The 24536-nt window shown below is 39.3% G+C and overlaps 1 protein-coding gene across 1 annotated transcript; it reads left to right on the top strand.

Moving 5' to 3' along the window:
• The first annotated feature begins 3657 nt into the window (after nt 1-3657).
• On the top strand, nt 3658-24536 carry CLC-F (chloride channel F). Its single transcript, XM_081669183.1, has 9 exons — nt 3658-4284; nt 4629-5040; nt 7537-7731; nt 13898-14352; nt 14448-14552; nt 15433-15657; nt 15770-15973; nt 16690-16922; nt 24125-24536. Exons 1-9 carry the CDS (start codon nt 3895-3897, stop codon nt 24201-24203), a joined length of 2298 nt encoding a protein of 765 aa, XP_081525309.1. The 5' UTR covers nt 3658-3894; the 3' UTR covers nt 24204-24536.

Consider the following 24536-nt stretch of genomic DNA (forward strand, 5'->3'; position numbering starts at 1 on the left):
ACCCAATACTAATTGACAACTACTCGTTACTCTAACAACTAGGGGTGAGCATGGGACGGGGACCTGTACCGTTAGTACCAACGGTTGGGGTAACCGATAACCAATTTCACCAAAAGTGATACCCATAAACCGAACCGATAAGTTCGGGTACCCAGACTTCGGTACTCGGATTTTCGGATCGATTTTCGGGTACCCAATAAAATATTTGATGAGTCTATTTTATATATATTTTATTCCCTGTCCCACGGTCATATTTGTGCTTATTTGAGCTTTGCGGAGCTATTTATTACTAATATACGTTTTCTAGTGTTTTTGTAGAGTTGGTATTATTTTGTAGGAATTTGCAGATTTATGATAATTCCCGAACTTATTGAGCCACTACAAAGTCATTGGAGATTGATCGTATTAATGACCGTTCATATGGAGCCCAAAACCGAGTTAAAGGAATTTAATCCGGTGATTAAGGGCTCGATATATAAAGAGGTCCAAAATTTCCCACACAAATTACGGACCAAACAAGAGGAGAAATGGGCAACAAAAGAAGCCACAAAGCCCAACTCGCAGCTCCAGTTGACCGGGCCCGATCAGGCGAGCTAGCCCAGTTGGGCGAACATCTTCAGCATCAAGCTATTCACTTAGTGGGCCTGCGAATTATTGGGCTTGCTTACTCAGTTTTCACTAACCAGAGGAGTAGTAGCTTTAGTTTTGTTAGGCGGTGATTAATTTGTTAGAATTAGGATTTCTAAGATATTCTAGTTTTCTTGTCAGACTTTTGGTAGGAATCCTAGGATTTATTTTTTGCTTAGTTATCTTTTATTAGGATTAATTTTAGCATTACTCATAATACTTCATCCGTTAACTATTATTTTCAACAAAGAGGGTGTTTGCGGACTCCTAGGCAAAATTTGTTTGTGAGTGTAAAATGGAGAGAGAAAAAGTCGGGTGCATATATGTGATGAGGGGAGAGATAGAGAGAAATGATGATAACCTAAAAAAGAAAGAAAAATATTTGTTGCACATAATAGTTAGCATCCATTTATAATATGTGTTGCAAATAATAGTTAACGGAGGAAGTATATAAGCTTTTGACTTTGAACTTTCCGAAGGCTTTTTATTAGGTAGTTTTAGTTATAGTTTTAGCTTCTAGATTTTGTTCTTAACTTGTTTAGCTTTTTCTCTTTATCTAATTATATTTCTTATTGCTTTTAATTATGCTTTATTTAATTGTTTTGTTTAGTATAGTTTTAATTATGTTTGAGTAGATTCCTTTCTAGGGTTTGTGGGGATTCAATAAATAATTTATGATTGTTGATTGTCAATGCTTAATTAATTTCCTATTGATTGATTTAATGCTATGCAATTAGATTAGGCCTGGTTTAATCGTATGAGTTTCGCAATATTGATTCGAGATTCGAGAGATGAGAATTAATGTTTAGGCTTAGCTTCAATAGGCGGACTAATTTATAAATGGTTAGGTCGAGATTCGAGAGATGAGATTTAATACTGGTAAATTAACTCTGTGATTGTAATACGTAGCGAAAGCCCTTTATGATCTGATTAATTGTTGCATTGATGGTTGATTGTTATGTTTTACCCTGGAATATTGTTTATTAGTGAACCTATGCCCTAGGTCTTTTATTCATTGATTTCCTCCTACTTTAATCTCTCCCTATTTTTATTCTTCATAGTATAATTCCTTTAAACAACAACTTTTGGTTACTTAATAATTTATATTATAATAATTAATTAGGAATAGAAAGACTTGTTTCCCTGTGGATTCGACCATACTTCCCTATTAGCATTAGTTAGAGGATTTAGGAATTACTTTTGATTAGTAGATACGACTTTAGCTTGTCAATATCCAATAGTGATAATTAATCTTAATAATGTAGTTATTATAATATTATTCACACTAATTAACAACGATATCACATGATCTTTACCAAAATATTAATAATATTACTAGTCATTAGTATTATAAAGTAATTGTAAATTAAAGTAAGAGTTTAGATTTTGGGAAAACAGATATAAGTAGGAAAATAACAAAAAAATTGCTTTTCGGATCAGATCGGGTAGCAATTAATTTTAAAATGACACCCAATAACCATTTCGATAACAAACTATCGGAACGGGTACCCGAACTGTTAAGGTTATTGGATGGGGTACCCTAATTTTTGGAATGGTTACGGAACGGGTTTTCGAGTTTTCGATTATTTGGGTAGTTTTGCTAAGCCCTACTAACAACTACTTGCTACTCAACCGCTAAAAGTTACCCGCTACCACTAATTTTTCCAAATAAGACCGTTGACTCACCTTTTTCACTAATAAATGACTAACAACTACAGCTGTCAAAACCTGACCCGACCCGAAATACCGACCCTAACCCGACCTATTAACCGACCTGTCTGAACCCGAAAAAATGGTGACCCGAACCCGACCAAACCCGTCTTGAAACCAACCCTAAACCCGAGTTGACCCGAGCATTTGAGACCCGAACTCGAACGTTAACCGACCTAAAGACTACCCGACCCGAATTAATGTAACCCGTAAATTATTGACCTGAACAGAACTCGACCTGAATCGAAATTGACCCAAACCCATTTTAACCCGTCAAAACCCGAATTCAATCCGACTTGTTCCTAACCCGACCCGAATTCAACGCGACCTGTTCCTAACCCGACCCGAATTCAACCCGACCTGTTCCTAACCCGACCCAAATTTAACCCGACTCAAATTTCAACCCGACCTGTTACAAACCCGACCCGAATCAACCCGACTTGTTATTGACCCGACCCAAATTCAACCCGACTTGTTATTGAATCATTATGTCTAGGTCTTTATCTCATGTTGGTATTGGAACGGAAATTGAATCCTAACTCTATTCCTTCTATTTTTCACTTTGAATTTTAAGAGGTTAGTTTTACAGCATGTTTTTAGGGATGATTTTAAGGGACGAAACATGTTTTTCGCAAATTATTGACTTGAACCGAACCCGACTCGAACCTGAGAATGACCTGACTTGATTATAACCCGCAAATTATTGACTTGAACCGAACCTGACTTGAACCTGAGAATGACCCGACCTGATTATAACCCGTAAATAATTGACTTGAACCGAACCCGACTCTAACCTGAGAACGACCCTAACTCGTTTAAACCCGTAAAGACCCGAATTTAACCTGACCTATTTTTCACCCAACCCGAATGTAACCCGACCTTTTACTAACCCAAACCCGATAAGATGTATGACTGGACGTGACCCGACTCATACGACTAACTTACAAGGCCAATAACTAAAGCTAACATTCGTTTGCCAAACAACCCCAAAATGGAACTTCATTCTTGAAGAAATACTCCGTAATCTATACTCTATACTAATCTATTAAAAGGCGTTTCTAAAAACGTCTCTACGCCACGTAGAACCCCCTCATTATGCCACGTCACTAGACCTCTTGAAAGAGAGATTATTGTGTAACCATCTAGGCTAATAGCTAATTATGTTTAAATGTTGCACACTAAATAATATAATACTTTAAAAGTATTGAAGCTGCACAACTATAAAAGTAGTATCCCGGAGAACGTTCGGGCTACTCACTAGTTAATTGTTTAAACGGGAACAAAGAAAAAAAAAAAAATTAAAAAAAAGCTTTAGTTTGATTTCCGGTAGAGCAAAGTCAGGAATAAGCCATTTCCGTGGGAGAAACATTGCAATGGTTGCGGCAGTTTTGAAAGAGGTGGATGGACAATCTCAATGAACCAGAACCAGAACCAGAGCTTGGAGACTTCCTCTTTCATTTTCCAGAGAAATTGAAATTGACACTCTCTCTACCGTCCGTCAATTTCCGTGGATCAAAGTAAGTGAAACTGTTGAATTGCTGCATTCTAGCTTCGAAGATGTCGGGTGAAAGAGATGATGGCGATCAGGATCATGTGCTGCTACTGAGATCGACCGTCGAAGAAGACGCCGGTGAAGGTGTCGGTGCCGGCGGAGGCATCAGCAATATGATATCTAAACTGAAAGCACCAATGATCAATCTAGATCGCGGAGGAAGTGGTCGGCGCCTAAACATGAGCAGCCGAGAGAGTTGGACTCAAATTGGGGACGAGGAAGATCCCGCTGCCTCCTCTTCCTCTTCTCCTCCTCATCGTCGTCGTCATCATCTTGATCCCGACTCTCAATTTGGTGGAGAAGCCCTCGGCGATCCTCCAGAATGGGCTTTGCTTCTCATTGGCTGCCTTCTCGGCCTCACTACCGGCCTTTGTGTTGCTGCTTTTAACCGCGGGGTACTCACTCCTTCATTCTATTCATACTTTATAAATATAGGTTGAATTGTATCATTACTCTCACTTTTAACTTTTAATTGCCTACTATACATTGTTAATTGAGCTATTTGTTCCTATGTCTTAATCAATGGCTAATGTGTGTTGTTGGTCTTGAATTACTTTTTAAATTGATTCTATTGCCCTGGGTTCATAGAATGGAAAAATTATGTTTGTGTTTTTTAACTACATTGACATTGCATAAAGGCTGAGGCTAGCTAGTTTATCTTTGTGCATCCAGATCATTAATTGGCTGAGTAACTATCCTACCGTTGTTTACCAATTTGTCATCCCGTGTACGTGCATAGGTGCATGTCATTCATGAATGGGCTTGGGCTGGTACTCCAAATGAAGGCGCTGCTTGGCTTCGCTTACAAAGACTTGCTGATACTTGGCATCGTGTACTTTTGATACCAGTCACTGGTGGTGTTATTGTAGGTATGATGCATGGTTTGCTTGAGATATTGGAGCAGATTAAACCCTCCGGAACCTCAAAATCTCCGCAAAGACAAGGTTTTAATGTGCTTGGCGGAGTATTACCCACAATAAAAGCCATTCAAGCAGCAGTCACACTAGGCACTGGATGTTCCTTAGGTCCTGAGGGTCCTAGTGTGGATATCGGAAAGTCGTGTGCCCATGGATGCTATATAATGATGGAAAATAATAGAGAAAGAAAGATTGCTCTTGTTGCAGCCGGTGCAGCTGCTGGAATTGCTTCAGGTACTGAACTCTTTGTGTGGCTCTCATTTTATAGGCATGTTTCATCTTCTGCATGCATACTTATGTTTATGTGCACTTGATCTTGCTTTTCACTGCTCATCTAAGCTGTATTATTATAGTTTGTTTACTTGTCTGATTTTACCGTGCATTATGGCACACACAAACTCTCTCAGTCTTTTACCCTGTCTATCCTTTATGGTTTTGATGATGTTTTTCATTTTGCTGATCCACAAAATCCTAAATTTGGTGACGGCTAGGATCTTGTGTAAATTCATTATTTATTGAAAAAGGAAAATTACAGAGAAGGATGACAAGGACTCCTTAAAAAAAGACAATCTCATTTAAAACCATACTTGCCATTCATAAAACTCTGGAAGCATGTCCTGGCATAATGAGGAGTGGCAGGACCATAGTCATTTCAGATTGAGACAATGGCATGATCTTTTTTTATCCAGGAAGGTCCATGGTGTGATATGCATTGATGTCTGCCACCATGATACTGTGAAACTTCTGTGGCTGTCACAATAAAATATTGTCTCACTCTAGGAGAGATTTGGTTGAGCTTAAGTTCAGTGATTGTTTTTCTTTCCTTCTCTCTCCCTGTCTCAATATTTATCTCCCTTCAATCATACGGATGGAGAAGAAATAAGTGGAAAAACAATGCATAGAAAAGGGCATAGAATGATTTAGGATAGGAATATTTGTTAATAATAAGCCTACGTTTGGCCGATCTTCTCAAAATTAGTCAAACTTTTAATTAACTCAAAATAAGTTCAACTTTTGGGGGTATATCCAAAAATGAGTATCGGTTATATAATTTACCATGACACGTGTCATAATATCATTGGTTTGGGTTTTCAATTTTACCTCAAAAATTAATAATAATAAATTTTAATTCTTTTTATCTAATTAAATATTTTTAATAACCCATTCTCTCCCCTTATTCACCTGCCACCGCACACATTCTTTCTCCTCCCTCCACCACCCTTTTCACACCCTCTCCTATTCTCCTCTTTGTGCCACCTTATGAACACTAGGCCACAAGACCTAGATTTGCATCACCAAAAACCATGAGTTTCTCATTCTGCAGCAGCCATGGTGTCATGGTCCTAGAAATCTGACACTGGATCGTGCCGCGTGCTCTTGTCTTTTGGCGACAAGGACGCATGCCTAGAGCGAAAAAGGTTCGCGAGCACACAACACACGGACCAAATGTATCTTAAGGAAGCACTCGTCAACGGGCGCGGAGTCGGGGCTTGTGACGACCGATACTTCGAAGCGGGCACAAGTGGGATCGACAATGATAAAGGCGTCTTTTGAGGGTCTCTTGGTTTGGTGTGGATGCTTTAAAACAAGGCAAACACAATATCTATAAAGACTTAAATCAACACATAAGTCTTAAAGTAATAAGTAACTGGGTAAGGAACTTTGATTCATTCAACCATTCGCTCCTTAAAGAGCTTTATATTAAATACATAGAGAATGGCTAGCTATGTTACTTGGAATCGGATGAAGTGTCCAATCAGTCACGGGTGTCCAAGTATCGGACTCGCCCATTTTCTTGAAAAAAATTGTGTTTTTAGTTGAAAATGAAGTGTCTAAGTGTCGGTGTCGGTCGACACGGACACGTGAAGTAAATGAAAGAGTCCGAGTAACATAGGTTGCTAGTGAACGCCGAAACTACAGTTTCACAATAATTCTCCCTAGAGTCTAGAAAGACTTAAAAGGCAATACCTAATGGAAATACAAGGAAAAGGGAAGGGGGATACATCAAGAAAGAGGCGGATTCTAACACATGGGTACCCGAGTCAGGATAATATACTTCCTCCGTTCCAAATTAGATGACATAGTTTGACTTTGTGCAATATTTACATAAATTGGCCTCAACATCCTAAATTCCTAATAGCTTGGAGCACCACGAACTTTGACTAGTATCCGGCATACCACCAACTATTGATTAGGGTACAATGCATGCCATTAATGGGTAATTTTTGACACTCAAATTGAGACATTTTTATAACTAAAAGGTAATTAGTGGCACACGTTACCCAATCTGTAGTTAGTATTGCGCCAGATCTAGTCAAAGTTTGGGGTGGTGACCCAAGCTATAGTTCAGGCTAAATTTGCCTTTTTCTTGAAGGATCTTTCCTGCCTTCTTCCCTACTGTAGATAGCACTATTTCTTTGCTTTCTATAAATCGAAAAGACTTAGGGATTAAAACCCCAAACAGTTCATTTGCTTTATATGAACTCTTTTCAGTTCAATCAATTTATGTTTTGTATTGAACATATTAAGTTATTATTACACCTGTATAGTTATGTTGTTATCATTAATCCTTCTGCTTTAAAGGTGTTATTTTTCCTGTTAATGTTGCTCTTCCTTTTCCAAATTTAAAATTTCTACATGTAATCCCTTTGTCTATATTTCATATAACTGTGGTAGCTGTGCTGCGGTCTTTCAAGTAGTCTAATTTCATCCATTATTTTTCTTGGACAGGTTTCAATGCAGCAGTTGCTGGTTGTTTCTTTGCTATTGAGACGGTATTAAGACCTCTTCGTGCCGAAAATTCACCTCCGTTTACAACTGCAATGATAATATTAGCTTCTGTTATTTCATCAACCGTGTCAAACGAATTGCTAGGGAATAAATCAGCTTTTACAGTACCATCGTATGATTTGAAATCGGCAGCAGGTATTGATTTCTCTTACTATCACTTACTAAACACCAATATTCACTCGGACTCGAGTACATTTCCAAGTGTCCGACTCGGCTATTTTGTGAAATTTTTTTATGATTTTGAACTAAAATGAAGTGTCCAATTGTCGAGGGTCCAACACGGATACTTGAGGTAAAATGAAGAGTCTAAGTAACAAAGTTGTTTGACATACCTATTAGTTTTAAATAAAGCACAGTTTAGTACAGAATCACTCTCATATTAAGTAAATTAAGTTAAGACATAAAGTGTTGCTTATTGTAACAAACATGTAAAGATGAGATACTATTAGGAATATGAGAAAATATATTAAGGAAATTCTGATTCATACCACTATCATATTTTCCCAGGGATACACTCTTGAAATTTTGCCTTCCCTCTAGCTTGGTCTTTTTCCCAACTGTGACTCGTTAATAACTATTAAATTAAGTTAACTAATTAATTAAAGAAAAGACTGTAATACCACTTTAAACATCTAATGTCTTGATTTGCATGTCAAAAATCGTTTGGTTAAAGTTTTAGGGTCATTTTAGTTCTTAAGAGTCCAAATCGACCTCAAAATTAGCAAAAAAAAAAAAAAAAAAATTTCTCGTATGCGTGTCAATAAATGTCTCGTATGCATGTTAAGAAATGTCTCGATTTGCATGCTAAATTTTTTTCGTTATAATAAGGCTATTTTGTTTTTTACCACCTCACAAAAACACGAAAATCTCTTTTACCACCTCCCAAAAAAAGTATTTTACTTTACCACCTCATAAAAAACACGAATATAGGTTTTACCACCACTTAACTGATTCCGTTTAAGAATTCGTTAAGTGGGCCCATAAAGCCACGTGTCGTGCTATTATTGGCCAAAAAAAGAAAAAAATAAAAAAAAAAGAAAAAAAAATTAAAAAACTCTAAAGCTACCCAGCCACCGCCACAGCGCCACCACCACGCCACCACCTAACCCACAACTACCCCCCGAACCTACCACTGGCGGCGCAACTCCACCCCCTCCCTCTTCCAACCCACCTGAACGCCCCCTTCCATCTCCCGCAACCGCAATCGACCCAAAAACCACCAACCCACAACCCTCAATGACCACGAATCCCCCCAAAATAGCCACGATTTCGGCCACAAATGGCCGAAATCGGCCGGTTAAGGCCACTCAGCCTTAAAACCGGCCGATTTCGGCCATTTGTGGCCGAAATCGTGACCGTATTAGGGAAGGAGGGTTTTGGGTTTGGTGGTTTTTGGGGGTGTTACGGTTGCGGGAAAGGGAGGGGGAGGGTTTAGGTGGGTTGGGGCTGGTGGTGCGACGCAGGTGGTGGTTTCGGGGAGTGCTGTGGTGAGTTGGGGGGGAAGGCGGCGGTGGCGCGGGGGTGGTGCCGCGGTGGTGGCCGGAGTAGTTTTAGGTTTTTTTTTGTTTTTTTTTTTAATTTCTCTTTTTTTTTTAACAAATAAAATGCTGACACGTGTTACTGTGGGCCACACTTAACGGAATTTTTGGATGGAAACCGTTAAGTGGTGGTAAAACCTATATTCGTGTTTTTTATGAGGTGGTAAAGTAAAATACTTTTTTTGGGAGGTGGTAAAAGAGATTTTCGTGTTTTTGTGAGGTGGTAAAAAACAAAATTTCCTTATAATAATTGTCCAGGTAAGGCTTTAGGGGTCAATTTGGCCTTTTATGGGTCTAAATTGAGCTTGAAATTGACAAAAAATAACGGAAATGTCTCATTTTGCATGTTATAATATTTCTTAATTTTTTTGTCATGACACGCAAAATGAGACATTTATATTAGTTTTTTGTCAGTTTCAAAGCCCGACTTAGGCCCATAAATGGCCAAAATGACCCATAAAACCTTAACCAAACAGTTATTATCATGAATGAAAATAACGACACGCAAATCGAAACATTTCTTTACATGCATACGAGTGACTTGCGTTATTTTTTTTCTAATTTTGAGGTCAATTTTGATCCTTAAAGCTTAAAATGATTTTCAAAACATTAATTGAATAATTTTTGACACACAAATCGAGACATTAGATGTTTCAAGGGGTATTATAGTCTTTTTCTTAATTAGTTAATTTGCAAGTTATTATTAGTCACAGTTGAGATAAAGACCAAACCACATGTGTATTAGTGGGAAGACAAATATTCAGAAGTGTATTAATGGGAGAAACTCAATACCACACCACAGTAGTACCAATGAGATTTTCATTGTGATATATTTTCCATATAGACCTTTGATAGTATTTAAGGTGATTGTATATCTTAGTGATATCCTAAGATAAAATTAAGTTAAGTGATATTAGAATATTATCTTGTGGGAAGTTGTTAGGTGTTATGATTGTTTCTTAATAGATGAGATTGACTAGGGTATCCCTTGTATAATTGGTTGCTGATTATACAATAATGTGAGAAGCTAAAGTGCTAATTTGTAAGCCTTTTTACCCTAAACTTGTTTCCTGGTAATATTTTTTCATATATTTTTAATAGAGAGCAAAAGAGTATTTGGGTTTGAAGTTTCTAATTTTTAGGGTTTATTTGGTGGTGATTCTGAGTTAAAAAGACAATGGAAAACGTAGAGTATGGGTGGCATATTGGTGGTTTTTGCAGTGTTTGAAATAAAGAAGAAAATGAAGATAATAGTTGTTAAACCCTTCTCTTCTTTATTGATTATCACAATTCTTGGTTTGGTTGTGAAATGAGTATTACCCCCTCCGTTTTTAAATACTTGCTCTATTTCTCCATGCGTGGAGTTTTAGGAGAAATTGGAGAAAGTAGTAAAATATGGAGGTTAATGGGGTTAGTGGAAGGTAAATTAGAAGAGAGAGAATCTAAAGTTAATACAATATAATTCTATTGGGTCCCCGAGAGAAATGAATTAAATATTGTAAAAGCTTTCCAAATAAAGAAATGGAGCAAGTATGTAAAAACGGTCGGAATGAAAAGTGGAGCAAGTATTTAAAAATGGAGGGAGTAAAAATTTAAATAATTGTTGGTAAAGTGGGAGTTTTAATGATGTAATATGGAGGAAGGAGAGGTAAGAAGGGTGCTTGGAGCCTCCATGGGAGGAAGGGAAGAGAAAGCTATGATTTATTTTTAATTTTCCTTCATTACGTTTTGTTTTTGATGTTTGGAATTATGCGAGGTTTTTAAGGAATTGTATAAAGTAGAGGTATATTGTTCTTAGTTCAATGATTGGATGTACATTTTCATTAAAATAACGAATATTGTACATCTGGGTGAAGAAAGTAAAAAGAAAAGCAAGGTTGTAGACGGAGGAGAGAGAAAATAATAAGTCTTGGAAACCAATTAAAATATTGCAAATGGTACAATTGCACATGGAAAATTAAGGACAATAGAGTATTTAATTTGCATAGCAAGGAAAAATTTGTCCAAAATTAATAACTAAAAATGAAAGATCCTAAAAGTAAAAAACAAAGTGGAAGTGTGAAACACCCTAACTAGAAGCATAAAAAGGGAACAGAGGTAGTATTTATCAAATTAGTGAATCTAGGTCATGGAAGTTACAAGTAACAAAGGGTCACATAGTTTATTAATAAAAGGGTGTCATTTTTGAAAAAAAAAAAAAAAATTCACCATATGGAAGTTCTCAAAATACAAGGTCACCATGTAACATATCTTGATTTTTTCTCCTGTTACCTTTAGCTTAGTTCTACTCTAAGCTCGAACTTAATTACCCATCCATATTACTGCTTAATTGTTTTAATTTCTACTAAGGGCATAGAAATAATAAACAAAATTTGCTCTCATTTCTCACCCATTAATCATAGCATGGCATCCATCACAAAGTCACATTTGGTTTTCCCTTTATAAAGCAAGGAACCAATTATTCTTGTATTAATAAGATCGATGAGGAGATAGATTTATGTATTGGTTCATCAGCAAGTGAACATTTGTTAGCATAGAAACCCTAACAAGTCCTACACAATTAGCGGAGCCTAAAGACACATGGTAGGCTTCGAGTTCGTGCTGTGATTATACTCAAAGTAATGCCATATACAAGTAAGAGAATGGCCTAGCTAGAAGTCACACGACCTTTTAGGTTAGTAGAACACATGTCCAAGTACATGGGATTTGTGGCAAGGTACACAACCGTATACATTAGTAATGTAGTTTGACGTGGTTTTGGGGGTTTCCTTGCAAGCTACAATGTTTCTTAGTTTGAGTTGGTTTTGAATACTTAAATAATCACGTTCCCATTTTATCTAAATTAGTATTAGGAAGATAGTATGTAGTTTCTTATCAAAATTTTTATTTGAGACTTAGTTTAGGCCTTTAAGGTTAAAATATATTAACTTGAAGGAGATATAGGTCCATATTTATAGAAAGGGTCTTGGCTTTTCTTTTTGCTAAGGAGAAATACACTCTTAGGCTACTAGGTTAGAGTTTTTAAGAGGTGTGAGTTGTAATTTAAGGGTTGCTGTGAGGGTTTTTAATATTATAAATTAATTAATGATGGTTTGTGTTTTTCTACCTTGCTAGTTTGTGAAGGGTGCTTTCCATGTGAAATTATGTTTCCATTGTTTTTTATTTATCATACCTTGAATTTTTTTATATCATCTTGTTTATTGATTGTGTTTCCATTTCCACTATTGCTAAAAAACCTTGTCATAAAGATTTTATTGTTATTTTCTTAACAAGATCAATCCACAAACTCCAAAGTTGTCTTATTTCTTAACATATCGATTTGCCCTGCGTGGCTCATTACTCATTTGTCTAGTGCTTTCACATCCTCAATAATCATGTCATCTATTTCTCAACCGATGTCCCCACTTATTTCATTGCACTTATTTCATTGCTCTTCACCAATTTTCCTGCTTTAATCTGTATTTTCGACATATGTCAGAATAGTATGGTGCTATGGCCCCAATTTCTCTTTCTTAGTTTGGATTTTCTGCTTGCGTCATTGTAGTATGGTTTTCAATTGTAGGATGATTAAAATTTTGGAAGCTTTAAAAAATAAAATGGTGGGAGATTAAATTAGGTTTAAATTAGGAAAATTGAAAACACATGTATATCATGTTCAATGTTTTAAATTCCTTGATTTATGGTAAATGATCATTCTCTTTGCAACAGATTTAATTGTTTAAAATTTACATTAAATTTTATAATTGGGGATAAAGTTTTAAAACTTTAAAGTTGGGGCAAAATATAAAATATAGCTTAAATTTGGGGTTCAGATTACCAAAATCTAGCACTAAGGTGTTTATAACGAGGCATAATGGGTGTACTCAAGGTTTATTAGGTTTGAAATCGTTGGATAAAATTTGATCGAATCTGTAATAAGATAGAGCACCAAAACAGAAACAATGTAAAAGATGTCTGCTGACAAAGTCTAAAGTAGTTGTTGAAAAATCTTCCAATAAAGAAAAATGTGTAGAAATTGCATATATAAAGAGATTCGTCTTGTACCTATACCTCATAAAATGTACTGGAATTCTTATCAAACCTGTGGTGTGTTGGCCGGTGAGATTTTAAGAACCGTATTACAATAATTAGTGTATATGAGATTTGGAACCATGACATTGAAGGAGATTAAAAGTTCCACTTTTTACATATTAACAACTCAATTATATTCTTATATTATCTTGGAAATGCTATTTTATTACATAATGAGGCCTCCATATTTACAGAATTACAGGCCATTGTGTGATCAATGGTCACATAGACTGCACATGCCAATAGCCTTACATGAGTTAATACATTTTCCACCTAAACAGCATCCATAGTGGATATTCTTATGATGTTCATGATGATGATGCCATAAAGTGTCAGAAATGCCGCATAATGGTGATTGATATTGATAAATTTGACTTCATTGTTCATTATCACAATGCTTTCCATATGTGACTAATGGTAAAATTAATATTCTATAGATTTCTCTTATTGCTTTTTGATTCTTTCGCTGTATTTATCTTGATATTGCCTCAATTGAGAAGGGGCAGATTGCTAACATCTAGACCGCAGACCCCATATTACCATTATAGGCGATGGTGGTGTTTGTGTCATCTTAACTTTCAGATGCTATAGCTACCTTTTTATGTTCTTTTTACCTTTGGTCTTGTAGGAAATACGTAGAAGAGTTTGGAAAATCGTAGGCTTTAATAGTGAAATTTGTTGCTTCTGTGCAGAACTGCCATTGTACTTGATTTTGGGTATGCTATGTGGTGTTGTTAGTGTAGTTTTCACGCGCTTAGTAGCTTGGTATACTAAGTTCTTTGAGTTCATCAAGGAAAAGTTTGGCCTGCCTTCTGTTGTATGTCCTGCATTAGGTGGTTTAGGGGTAGGGATCATAGCCCTCAAATATCCTGGAATTTTGTATTGGGGCTTCACAAATGTTGACGAAATTCTCCACACTGGGAAAAGTGCTTCAGCACCTGGAATCTGGCTATTGGCTCAATTAGCAGCAGCAAAGGTTGTAGCGACAGCTCTGTGTAAAGGATCTGGGCTTGTAGGTGGCCTCTATGCACCAAGCTTGATGATTGGTGCTGCTGTTGGTGCTGTTTTTGGAGGTTCAGCTGCTGAACTGATTAATTCAGCTTTACCAGGAAACACTGCTGTTGCCCAGCCTCAGGCTTATGCTCTGGTAAGTGGTAAATTGCACTTCGACTGGGATGCAATATCATTTTGATGTTGCTATGATTTTTGTTTTCCATAAAACTGACATAGTCCACATTGCAGGTTGGAATGGCTGCTACATTAGCTTCTGTTTGTTCAGTACCCTTGACGTCTGTTTTACTTCTTTTTGAATTGACTAAAGATTACAGGATATTGCTTCCACTCATGGTAAAGCTCTTAATCTTTGCTTTCTTGAGACTGGTTTCGTGTTCTTTAAACATAAATACATGATGTTATGCTCAGGTATGCCAGTGCTCACCTACAGCTTACTGATGCCATATTTCTTGGTTTAAATCATATCCTTTCTTTTTAGATTTATAGCCAACAATTATATAAACTACTTTGTGACTCTATTCATGAGATTTACATCCTAATTTTTGTCTCTGCTTTGGATGTTTCATTACCATTTCATATAACAAATTTCTGTGATCCCCCTCCCCCCTTTTGCTCTTCTGCTAGGCTTGTAGTTTATCTAAAAATAGATTTATTTTAAAGCTTTTGGACTTCTAGATTCTAGTTGTGTTTCCTTTTTCCAATAAGCTACTTTGCTACTTTATTCATGAGACTTACCTCTTAATTTTTGTCTCTGCTTCGGATGTTTCAATATTATTTCAGGGGGGGGGGGGGGGGGGGGTGGGGGCTACAGGAATTTATTACTTGAAATAATATTATTTTTTTTTGCTCTTCTGCTTGGTTCTGAGGTTTTTTTTTTTTTTTAGAATACATTTATCTGAATGCTTGTGAAGTTATAGATTCTAGTTGTGTCTCCTTTGTTCAATAAATTTCAGTTGGACATGAAAGGGGAATGTCATCCCTGCATAATATAAAGGCTAATAACTAAAACTGTCCTGTTGACAAACCTAATATTTTTCTTGATATCTGAATGTCTTAAACCTTGTTGTGATTCAACCTTAACCCTTTTGCCCGTATAATGAGGTGCATTTGCCCTTTCCCGATAGATTCAATATATTTTGTATTTAAGTGGTGAGCTTCAGTATTTTTTTTTTCTTTCTACATGCATCTGATTGTATACCATTCCTCATCATAGGGGGCTGTTGGTTTGGCAATATGGGTTCCTTCTGTTGCAAATCAAGGAAATGAAACTGAGTCAACTGACTCAAGGAATCCAACAAGAGGCTATTCTTTTGTTTCTCCTCGAGATGATGCTGAGGACCCCGACAAGGGAACTGGAGATCATTTAGAGCTCTCTGTCATGAAAGATTCTCACTTTCTTAGATCAATCGATGAAGAAGTATCTCTAGATGGTTTGAAGGTTAACTTTTTTTTCGTTGCTTGATGGTGGCTATTCTTTTTCTAATTACTATTGATTGCTGTATTCATTTTCATTTTTAACTGGGCTTGATATTGCAAACTTGATTTATCAGGTATCCCATGCTATGTCAAAGAACTATTTGAAGGTTGGCCTGGACACAACTTTGAGAGATGCAATGAAATATATGCGTGAAAATCAGCAGAATTGTGCCCTAGTAGTTGATGATAAGAATCTACTGGAGGGTATCTTGACGAGTGGTGATATTGAAAGCTGTTTGTCTAAAAATTCTGGCAACAGCAAGTCTGCACAACATGATGTATGTGATATTTATGGCCTGTTTCATCTGTGTTTATTGATCTATGGAACTGAATTTAAATTCACATTGGTTATTGATGTGGTGGTGATGCAGCTGTTCTCTGTTTTGCCTATCAAGCATCCTTATGGATCCTTGGTTTTTCTTTTCCTTCTATTCTTTTACCTTTGGTTTATTCCATCTATTCCTTTTAGTCATGAGATGCGAGTCAATATAATTTATTATATGGTTGAGTCTTATGTTATCTGTATCTGTGAAACATGGAAATTGCTGAAGGGGTAGTGCTCCACTATGTCTGAAATGTGTTGGGTAGTTGGGTACACACCTGTGAAAAACAATGCTTTCAAAAATATTATAGGAACTCTAAGGAGTCTGACATAAAGCTTCTTCCCTCTTAACTGGTTTGACGAGATGCTCAATATAATGCTCAAGCATCAAAAACTCAATGGCAGGGCAGTATTTTCTGTCGAAGTAGGAAAAAAAGATCTTGTTTTTCCCCTTCAAATGTTTCAAAATTTGTTTCTTGATTGTATGTTTGCAAGAATTACCATATCTGCGTTTGAATGTTTCAGTATCCATTTCTGCAATCCTTGCCATTTCCTTGTTTCTTAGACTATGTAGAGGAGTCTTGCAGGAGTAAGGGATTTGGTAGCTTTCCGCACATTTTCTATTGGCTTCTTGTGAATCATGCATGACATCTATTTGTGGAATATTAACAGGTGTATGCATGTCCAGTTTATTCTGTCTGTACTCGTGGAATGAGCTACCGGGGTATGGAGCGTGGTGTTTTGACTTGCTATCCGGATACCGACTTAGTGACAGCCAAGGATCTAATGGAGGCTAAGGGTATTGGGCAGTTACCAGTTGTTATGAGAGGTGGAGACTCCCGAGAAGAAAGAAGACGAAGAATTGTAGCTGTCCTTCATTATGATTCTATTTCAAGCTATCTCAGGTATGTAGGCTCTCCATGTTTCATTTTTTCATACTGATTTTTCCTACTATCATTACATTTTAGTGGCTGCTGCTATGTAGGAATTTCACTGATCTACTCCCTACGTCCCTGCAACGAACTACGTGGTGCGATAATAAATAGATTAGAAGGAAGGTTGTTTGATTGATTGATGGTAGCTAAAAGCTTGCGTGAAAGATAACAATGGCTTTAGGCCATTACTCTCCAAAAGTTTCTTACAATTTTCTGCTTACCTTCTCTACTATTGTCTCACCTATTTATACTACTACAACTCATACATAATTGGACAAAACGCCTTAATTGCTAATTTACTACAATTTGTCAACAAGCTAGAGTTACCACAGTTAATAAGCTAATACTCCAAAAGTGTCTCCTGCTGCAATCAGAGGACCGTTGCTTGTGTTGGTGTTGGTGGAGTGCCCTGCTTCCCCTGCTGTTCCTGTCCCCTCCTTGGCCTTCTGCTGTACACCAAAATAGGTGGAGCTTGTGGGTGTATTGCAATACCGGCCCCCAAAAGAGCCACCTTGTCCTCAAGGTGGAAGCTCGGAAATTGCTCCTTGACTGCTACGGCATCCTCCCATGTAGCCTCAAATGCTGGAACACCCAGCCACTTGATTAACACCTCAACTCGACCCTGCTGCCCATTCTTGCGCCTAACATCCAACACCTCCTCTGGTTCAACCACCATCTCCAACTCCGGGGTCAATTGTGTGGGGATAGTGGGAGAAACAGGAACATCATCAACAGCGCGCTTCAATTGAGAAACGTGAAAAATTGGGTGAATGCGACATTGCTCCGGCATAATAACTTGTATGCAACTTGACCCACACGTTGCACCACCTCATAGGGTCCATAGAAGCGGGCCGCTAGCTTCTCAAAAGGCCTCCTAGCCAAAGACCGCTGTCGGTAGGGTTGTAATTTGAGAAAAACAAAGTCCCCCACATGAAATTCTTCATCCCTACGCCTACCATCCGCATTACTCTTCGTAATCTGTTGAGCACGCACCAAATTGAGCTTCAATTCATCCAATATCAAGTCCCTTTCTTGCAGCAACTCCTCCACGGTGCCCACCGAAGTCTGTCCTGCTCCCACCCGAATCAATTTGGGAGGCTCTCTACCGTAAACCGCCATAAAAGGAGTAATCAGGGTGGCGGAGTGAGGGGTAGTGTTGTACGAATATTCGGCCCACGGCAGCCACTTTGCCCAAGACTTGGGTTGACCCCCCGCGAAGCAACGGAGATACGTTTCCAGCCGCTTGTTTACCACCTTCGTCTGTCCGTCGGTCTGGGGGTGGTAGGAAGTGCTGCGCTTCAAATCAGTCCCCTGCATCCGAAATAACTCTCTCCAAAAAATGCTCAAAAACACTATCCCGGTCCGATACAATGTTGGCCGGAATTCCATGAAGTCGGACCACTTCCTTAACGAACACCTCCGCCACCGTATACGCCGAGAAAGGATGCTTGAGCCCAATAAAATGGGCGTACTTCGACAATCTATCGACCACCACAAATATGGTGTCCACTCCCTTCGATCGGGGCAAACCTTCTACGAAATCCATACTTATATCCTCCCATATTTTCTCGTGGATGGGCAGCGGTTGCAACAACCCCGCCGGAGTTTGTTGAGAGTGTTTGTTCCTTTGACAAATTGAGCAGCTTCGAATATATTGCATCACATCCTTCCTCATTCCACTCCAAAACCAATCCGCTTCGATTTTCAAATAGGTCTTAGTCTCACCGACGTGTCCTCCCTCCGGTGAGTCGTGATAGACTCGAAATAGGGTAGTTTTGTGCACCGAATTCCTTGGAATTACGACCCGACCCTTGTATAGCAACTGACGATTGTCCACAGTATAACCACGGGGTCCTTGTCCGTTCTCGACTTCCGCCATTAATTTCTGAATTTCTCCACTTTTCGCGATCTCCTCCTTCAAAGCATCCCAGTTTACCAATTGTGTGGCCACAATCGCATTACATTCCCCACCATTCTCATCCTCGCCACGCCTCGACAGGGCGTCGGCCACCCTATTGGCCACCCCGGGTTTGTATTGAAGTTCAAATTCAAACCCCACCAATTTCCGAACCCACTTCTGAAATTCCATCCCAATTTCCCGCTGCTGTGTTATGTATTTGAGACTCTGCTGATCGCTTCGGATTACAAACTTTCGACCCAATAAATAGTGCTTCCACTTCTCCACGGCGAGGCAAACTGCCATCAACTCTTTCTCATAGATCGATTTTCCTTGTCCCCTAGGGCCGAGCACCTTACTAAAGAAAGCCACCGGCTTCCCACCTTGCATCAATACCGCTCCGAGGCCATACCCCGAAGCATCCGATTCCACAACAAATTCCTTCGAAAAATCGGGCATGATGAGTACGGGTGCCGAGATCATCGCTTGCTTCAAGGCGTTAAACGCCTCGTCGGCGGCCGGAGTCCACCCGAAACAATCTTTCTTGAGTTGCTCTGTTAATGGCCTTGCTATATGAGCATAATGATGAATGAATTTCCTGTAGTATCCCGTCAAACCCAAAAACCCCCTCAAATCTCTGATGGACTTCGGTGTGGGCCAAGAGATCATTGAGCCCACCTTCTCTTGGTCTACAGCAACTCCCTCCTTAGAGATTATGTGGCCCAAGTAAGCTACTTTGGGCTTCCCAAATTCACATTTTTTTTAAATTGGCAAACAGTGAGTTCTCTTTAAGGGTGGCTAAGACTAACTTCACGTGAGCAATATGTTCCTCTTCACTAACACTATACACCAAAATGTCATCAAAGAAAACAAGGACGAATTTACGTAAAAAGGGTCGGAATACCTCATTCATGAGAGCTTGGAAAGTCGCCGGAGCGTTAGTGAGACCGAAAGGCATGACAAGAAATTCGTAATGCCCCTCGTGAGTCCGGAAAGCGGTCTTGTGGGTGTCCTCCGGTCTAACTAATATTTGGTGGTAGCCGGCGGCCTTGAGATCAAGCTTTGAAAATACCCTTGCTCCATGTAACTCATCTAGCAACTCATCGATTACCGGGATGGGATATTTATCGGGGACGGTCTCCTTGTTGAGGGCCCGGTAATCCACACAAAATCTCCATGATCCATCATTTTTCTTAACCAAAAGCACCGGACTTGAGAAGGGACTCGTGGACGGCCTTATGATACCCGCTTGCAACATCTCCCCGATGAGCTTTTCGATCTCATCTTTTTGGAATTGTGGGTATCGATAGGGCCGAACACTAATGGGGTTAGTCCCTTCCTTAAGCACTATAGAGTGTTCATGTCCCCTTGTTGGGGGTATCCTGCAAGAATTCTGGAGGCCCATTGATTTTCGGCCCATCTTCAATGGGGCAGCCCACTTGCTTCTCCAACTTGTTCATTTCCACTAGTATGCCTCCCTCCTCCTTCCTCAATGTTCTAATCATGGCGTTAAGGGTAATTCCCGACTTAGTCAAGCTTGGATCCCCCCTAATTACCATGGTCTTCCCATTCACGGAGAAGCTCATTTCTTGCAACTTCCAATTAGTGAGAACAGTTCCTAACTTCTCGAGCCATTGTATTCCCATGATCACATCCGAGTTTCCCAACTTAAGAGGTAAGAAATCCTCCTCTACCACTATTCCCTCTCCCAACTCCACGCATACTCCTCTACATTGCCCCTTCCCTTTGATATTCTCCCCATTCCCAAGTGACACCCCAAAATTAGTGTCACCCGATACTATTAACCCAAGATACTCCACGGTGTGCAAAGATATGAAATTATGGGTGGCCCCCGGGTCGATCATGACCACCACCGAATGCCCCTTGATTTTTCCTCTAAGCCTCATCGTCTTTGGGTTAGATAACCCGATAATTGAGTTCATAGACACGGCGACCGGGTTCTCATCAACTTCCAACTCCGGTGCCTCCATCACCGCAAAGTCCCCTCCATCCTCACCTTCTTCCTCCTCTACTAACAACACACTAAGCCCCTTAGCTCCACAAACATGGGTAGGTCCGGTCCACCTTCCATCACACTTAAAACAAAGGCCTTTTGCTCTTTTCTCTTGTATTTCCCGCTCAGTCAGTCTTCTCACACTTCCACTAAACTGAGAGGAGTTTGGGTACGGTCGGTTTGGGTAAGAATTTGTGGGTTGGTTTACAGAGGCTAGGGAGTTTTGTGAGGATTCGCTGGGTTGGTTACTGTGGGTTGGGCCAGTAGGAATTGGGCCGGAGGTTCGGGCTGGTTGGGTGTTGTAAGTGGGGTTGGGCTGATTTGTGGGTTGATAAGGTTGGTTGGATCCAGACCCTAATATGGTGGTGGCTGGGCTCCGGTTAAAATAGGAGTAGGGTCCGGGTTTGGTAAACACTCCACCCGACTTCTTGAACCCGGCGACCCGATTTCTTTCCTCGACCCGCACCGCCAAATCCATTGCTTCATCCAAAGTCATCGGATTCAACATTCGAATTTCAGCCTTCACTTCTTCCAATGTTCTCTGGAATGTCGGGAAGAGGCGCCGCCTTCTCTATAAAAAGCCTCCGGTACTCCACTACCGTGGTGGTTTGTTGCACCGCCAGCCATTGCTCGTGCAGCGAGCCAGCGTTAATCGGTCGGAATTGGTTCAACACCCGTAACTTCAAGTCTTCCCAAAGCACCACCGGTCGGCGACGGTGTTCCCATTGGTACCACCGGAGCGCGTCCCCATCAAACGCCACGACAGCCGCCTGTATTTTCTCGGCCTCCGACAGTTGATAGAACTGAAAAAATTGCTCTCCTCTCAAGATCCACCCGTCTGGGTCATTTCCGTCGAACGTGGGCATGTCCAACTTACGGAATTTCCAGTTGTTGCTATTCACCTGGTTGTTCTCGTGGTGGCGAAATGCACCACCCAACCTTGCCTCCCAATTGCCAAAGCGAAGGCCATTGAAAGCCCCTGTTCCGATTGGAGTGTCTTGGCAACCCCCTGCCCCGTGCGGAGGCTGCTCCACCTCTTCTTCCGCCCCATGTGGTGGCGCCTGCTGACTCCCCAGTCCCTTCAGGGTGTTTCGAATCTCGTCTAGAACCTTATCTTGTCGGCTCATCGTCATATTCACTTGTTGGGTTATGTCTTGACGGAATCGATCCATTTTTCCCTCCAACGATTGCCTCGCCTTATCAATGGATTCATCTTGCTTCTTCAAGAGTGTGTGCTGAAGCGAGTTTTCCCCTTCACCGAGCTTTTCGAAGATTTCCTCCACCCTTTCTTCTAGCGCCGTCACCCGCTCCGGCGTCACCGTTAACGGAGTCGGCGGCATCCCTGCTCTGATACCAAGTGCAACGAACTACTTGGTGCGATAATAAATAGATTAGAAGGAAGGTTGTTTGATTGATTGATGGTAGCTAAAAGCTTGCGTGAAAGATAACAATGGCTTTAGGCCATTACTCTCCAAAAGTTTCTTACAATTTTCTGCTTACCTTCTCTACTATTGTCTCACCTATTTATACTACTACAACTCATACATAATTGGACAAAACGCCTTAATTGCTAATTTACTACAATTTGTCAACAAGCTAGAGTTACCACAGTTAATAAGCTAATACTCCAAAAGTGTCTCCTGCTGCAATCAGAGGACCGTTGCTTGTGTTGGTGTTGGTGGAGTGCCCTGCTTCCCCTGCTGTTCCTGTCCCCTCCTTGGCCTTCTGCTGTACACCAAAATAGGTGGAGCTTGTGGGTGTATTGCAGTCCCCAAATAAAGTTGTCAATTTTCCACAAAATGTTTGTCTCCAAATATAGTTCCCTTTATGAATTGGCCCATGTAATTAATACATTTTGTAATTCAATAATAAATAAAAATATAAAAGCCTTCAGCTGACCACAAACTCTTTTTTTTTTTTTTTTAACCTTACCAACAATAACCCACTATTTTTTTCTCCATGTGATATTGAAGATAAATAAATAAAAAAAGAAAACTTAACTATAGCAGTTAACTTCCTTTTTTTTATTCACCTTTATTAACAACGCCCCTGCAATTTTTTCTCCTAACTTGTGCCCAAGAAAATTGGGAACTTTTTTGTGGATGGGTGAAGTTTAGCATTTTCTTATTAGGTATTGTTAAACTGAAGCCAATTTAATGGAACCTTGAATCCCGGTACTATATGAGCTACTATTTGACGGGCCCTTTCCTCTATTTAGGTCTTTTAACTGGGATCATCTTCTTGTGTTCATAATTTGATTTAACGTACTCTCACTGCACATTGCTACGAAAACTGAGTCAATGTAAATGATTTTCCTTTATTTCTGATTGGTAATTGATTATTGGAAAGTTATGTGCTATTCCAAACATTTTTTTTTTCCCTGTGTGTATGACTGGAATTCTTATAAGTTTTCACTTGCATGAGAGGAATCAATCCCACTTAATTGTTTTTGTTCCAAACTTTACACTTGTGAATGAAGTTTACTCTTTTGGACATGGGTGATACTACCTTCGTAATTTTTTTTACGTTCATTCTATTCCGAGTCCTTTCTATGGCTCCCCTGAGTAGATGCCAAATGAGCTGCAGATTTATGGGGTGGAACTTGGTTGTCAATTTTGGGCTTTGCTGTGTTAGCGTCTGAAACATAAATTTCACTGAGTTGCATCTGAGAAGTGAAAGACTATGAAATTGTTTGGTTACTGAATTAGAGCTGCATGTTTGTAGGTGCGTGCTGGATAAATTATCTTGTAATAAATTACTCCTGATATTTCTGTTTCCTATAAATTGATTTGGTTAGGAAGGATTTGTATGGAAAAGAGTGTAAATCCAGTGCGGGTCATTTTTTTTAATAATTTGCTATTGGTAAAAGCTTTTTGCTCGACTGCAATTAGAGATGAAATCAAGTTTTAGTACTTACTATGCAGAGCAGGCCATAAGAGTTTTCCACCTGATGTGTTATGTGCATTATAAGGCAAGCTGTATAGGCAAACAACTGTCTCATTGACAATTCCATTGAAACCCCCACACATATACACTGCTGACTTAAGGTCGTATCTGGTATAATATGGTTGAGAATGTGCTGCTGTTGCATATCACTTTCATAGTAGACACTAGACAGGCCTCATACCCAACATCATCATCATCATCATTTGTATGTTTCTTTATGCTTGTTAGTATTTCATGGACATGGTTTATTTTAATCTTGTTTCCAATCCTAATACTGTTATTTACATCACATTGAACGTCAACCATCATCTGCAGAGAAGAGCTTGCACATCAGAGACCACATCAGCGAGGGGAAGCTGGTCATCATGGAGAAGTGGTTGTCAATGGTCACTAATGGTGAATAAGGTGCTATTTTAATCTGCAGAATCCGAAGCTCAGTGCAAACTGATGATCTTGAGCAGAAGAGAATCATCAGTGAGTTGAACTCTCATGACTAACCTTGGGAAGTAAATTTCTACAAGTAAATTTTAGCTCAAGTGAGACAGAGTATATAGAACTGTTGCCACAACTATGGTATTGATAGATGTATAAAATATGTAGGTATCTTTTGTCCGTCTTTCTAAAACACGTCCCCTTATCTGTTATTTTATGCTTTTAGACATACAATTAAGGTATCTCCCCCAAGTTGAATGCCTAATGAGTTTTGATATGATAATTGAAAAGAGAA

Source organism: Chenopodium album, chromosome 25 (assembly GCF_948465745.1).
Source record: "Chenopodium album chromosome 25, dcCheAlbu1.1, whole genome shotgun sequence".
Lineage (NCBI taxonomy): Eukaryota > Viridiplantae > Streptophyta > Magnoliopsida > Caryophyllales > Amaranthaceae > Chenopodium > Chenopodium album.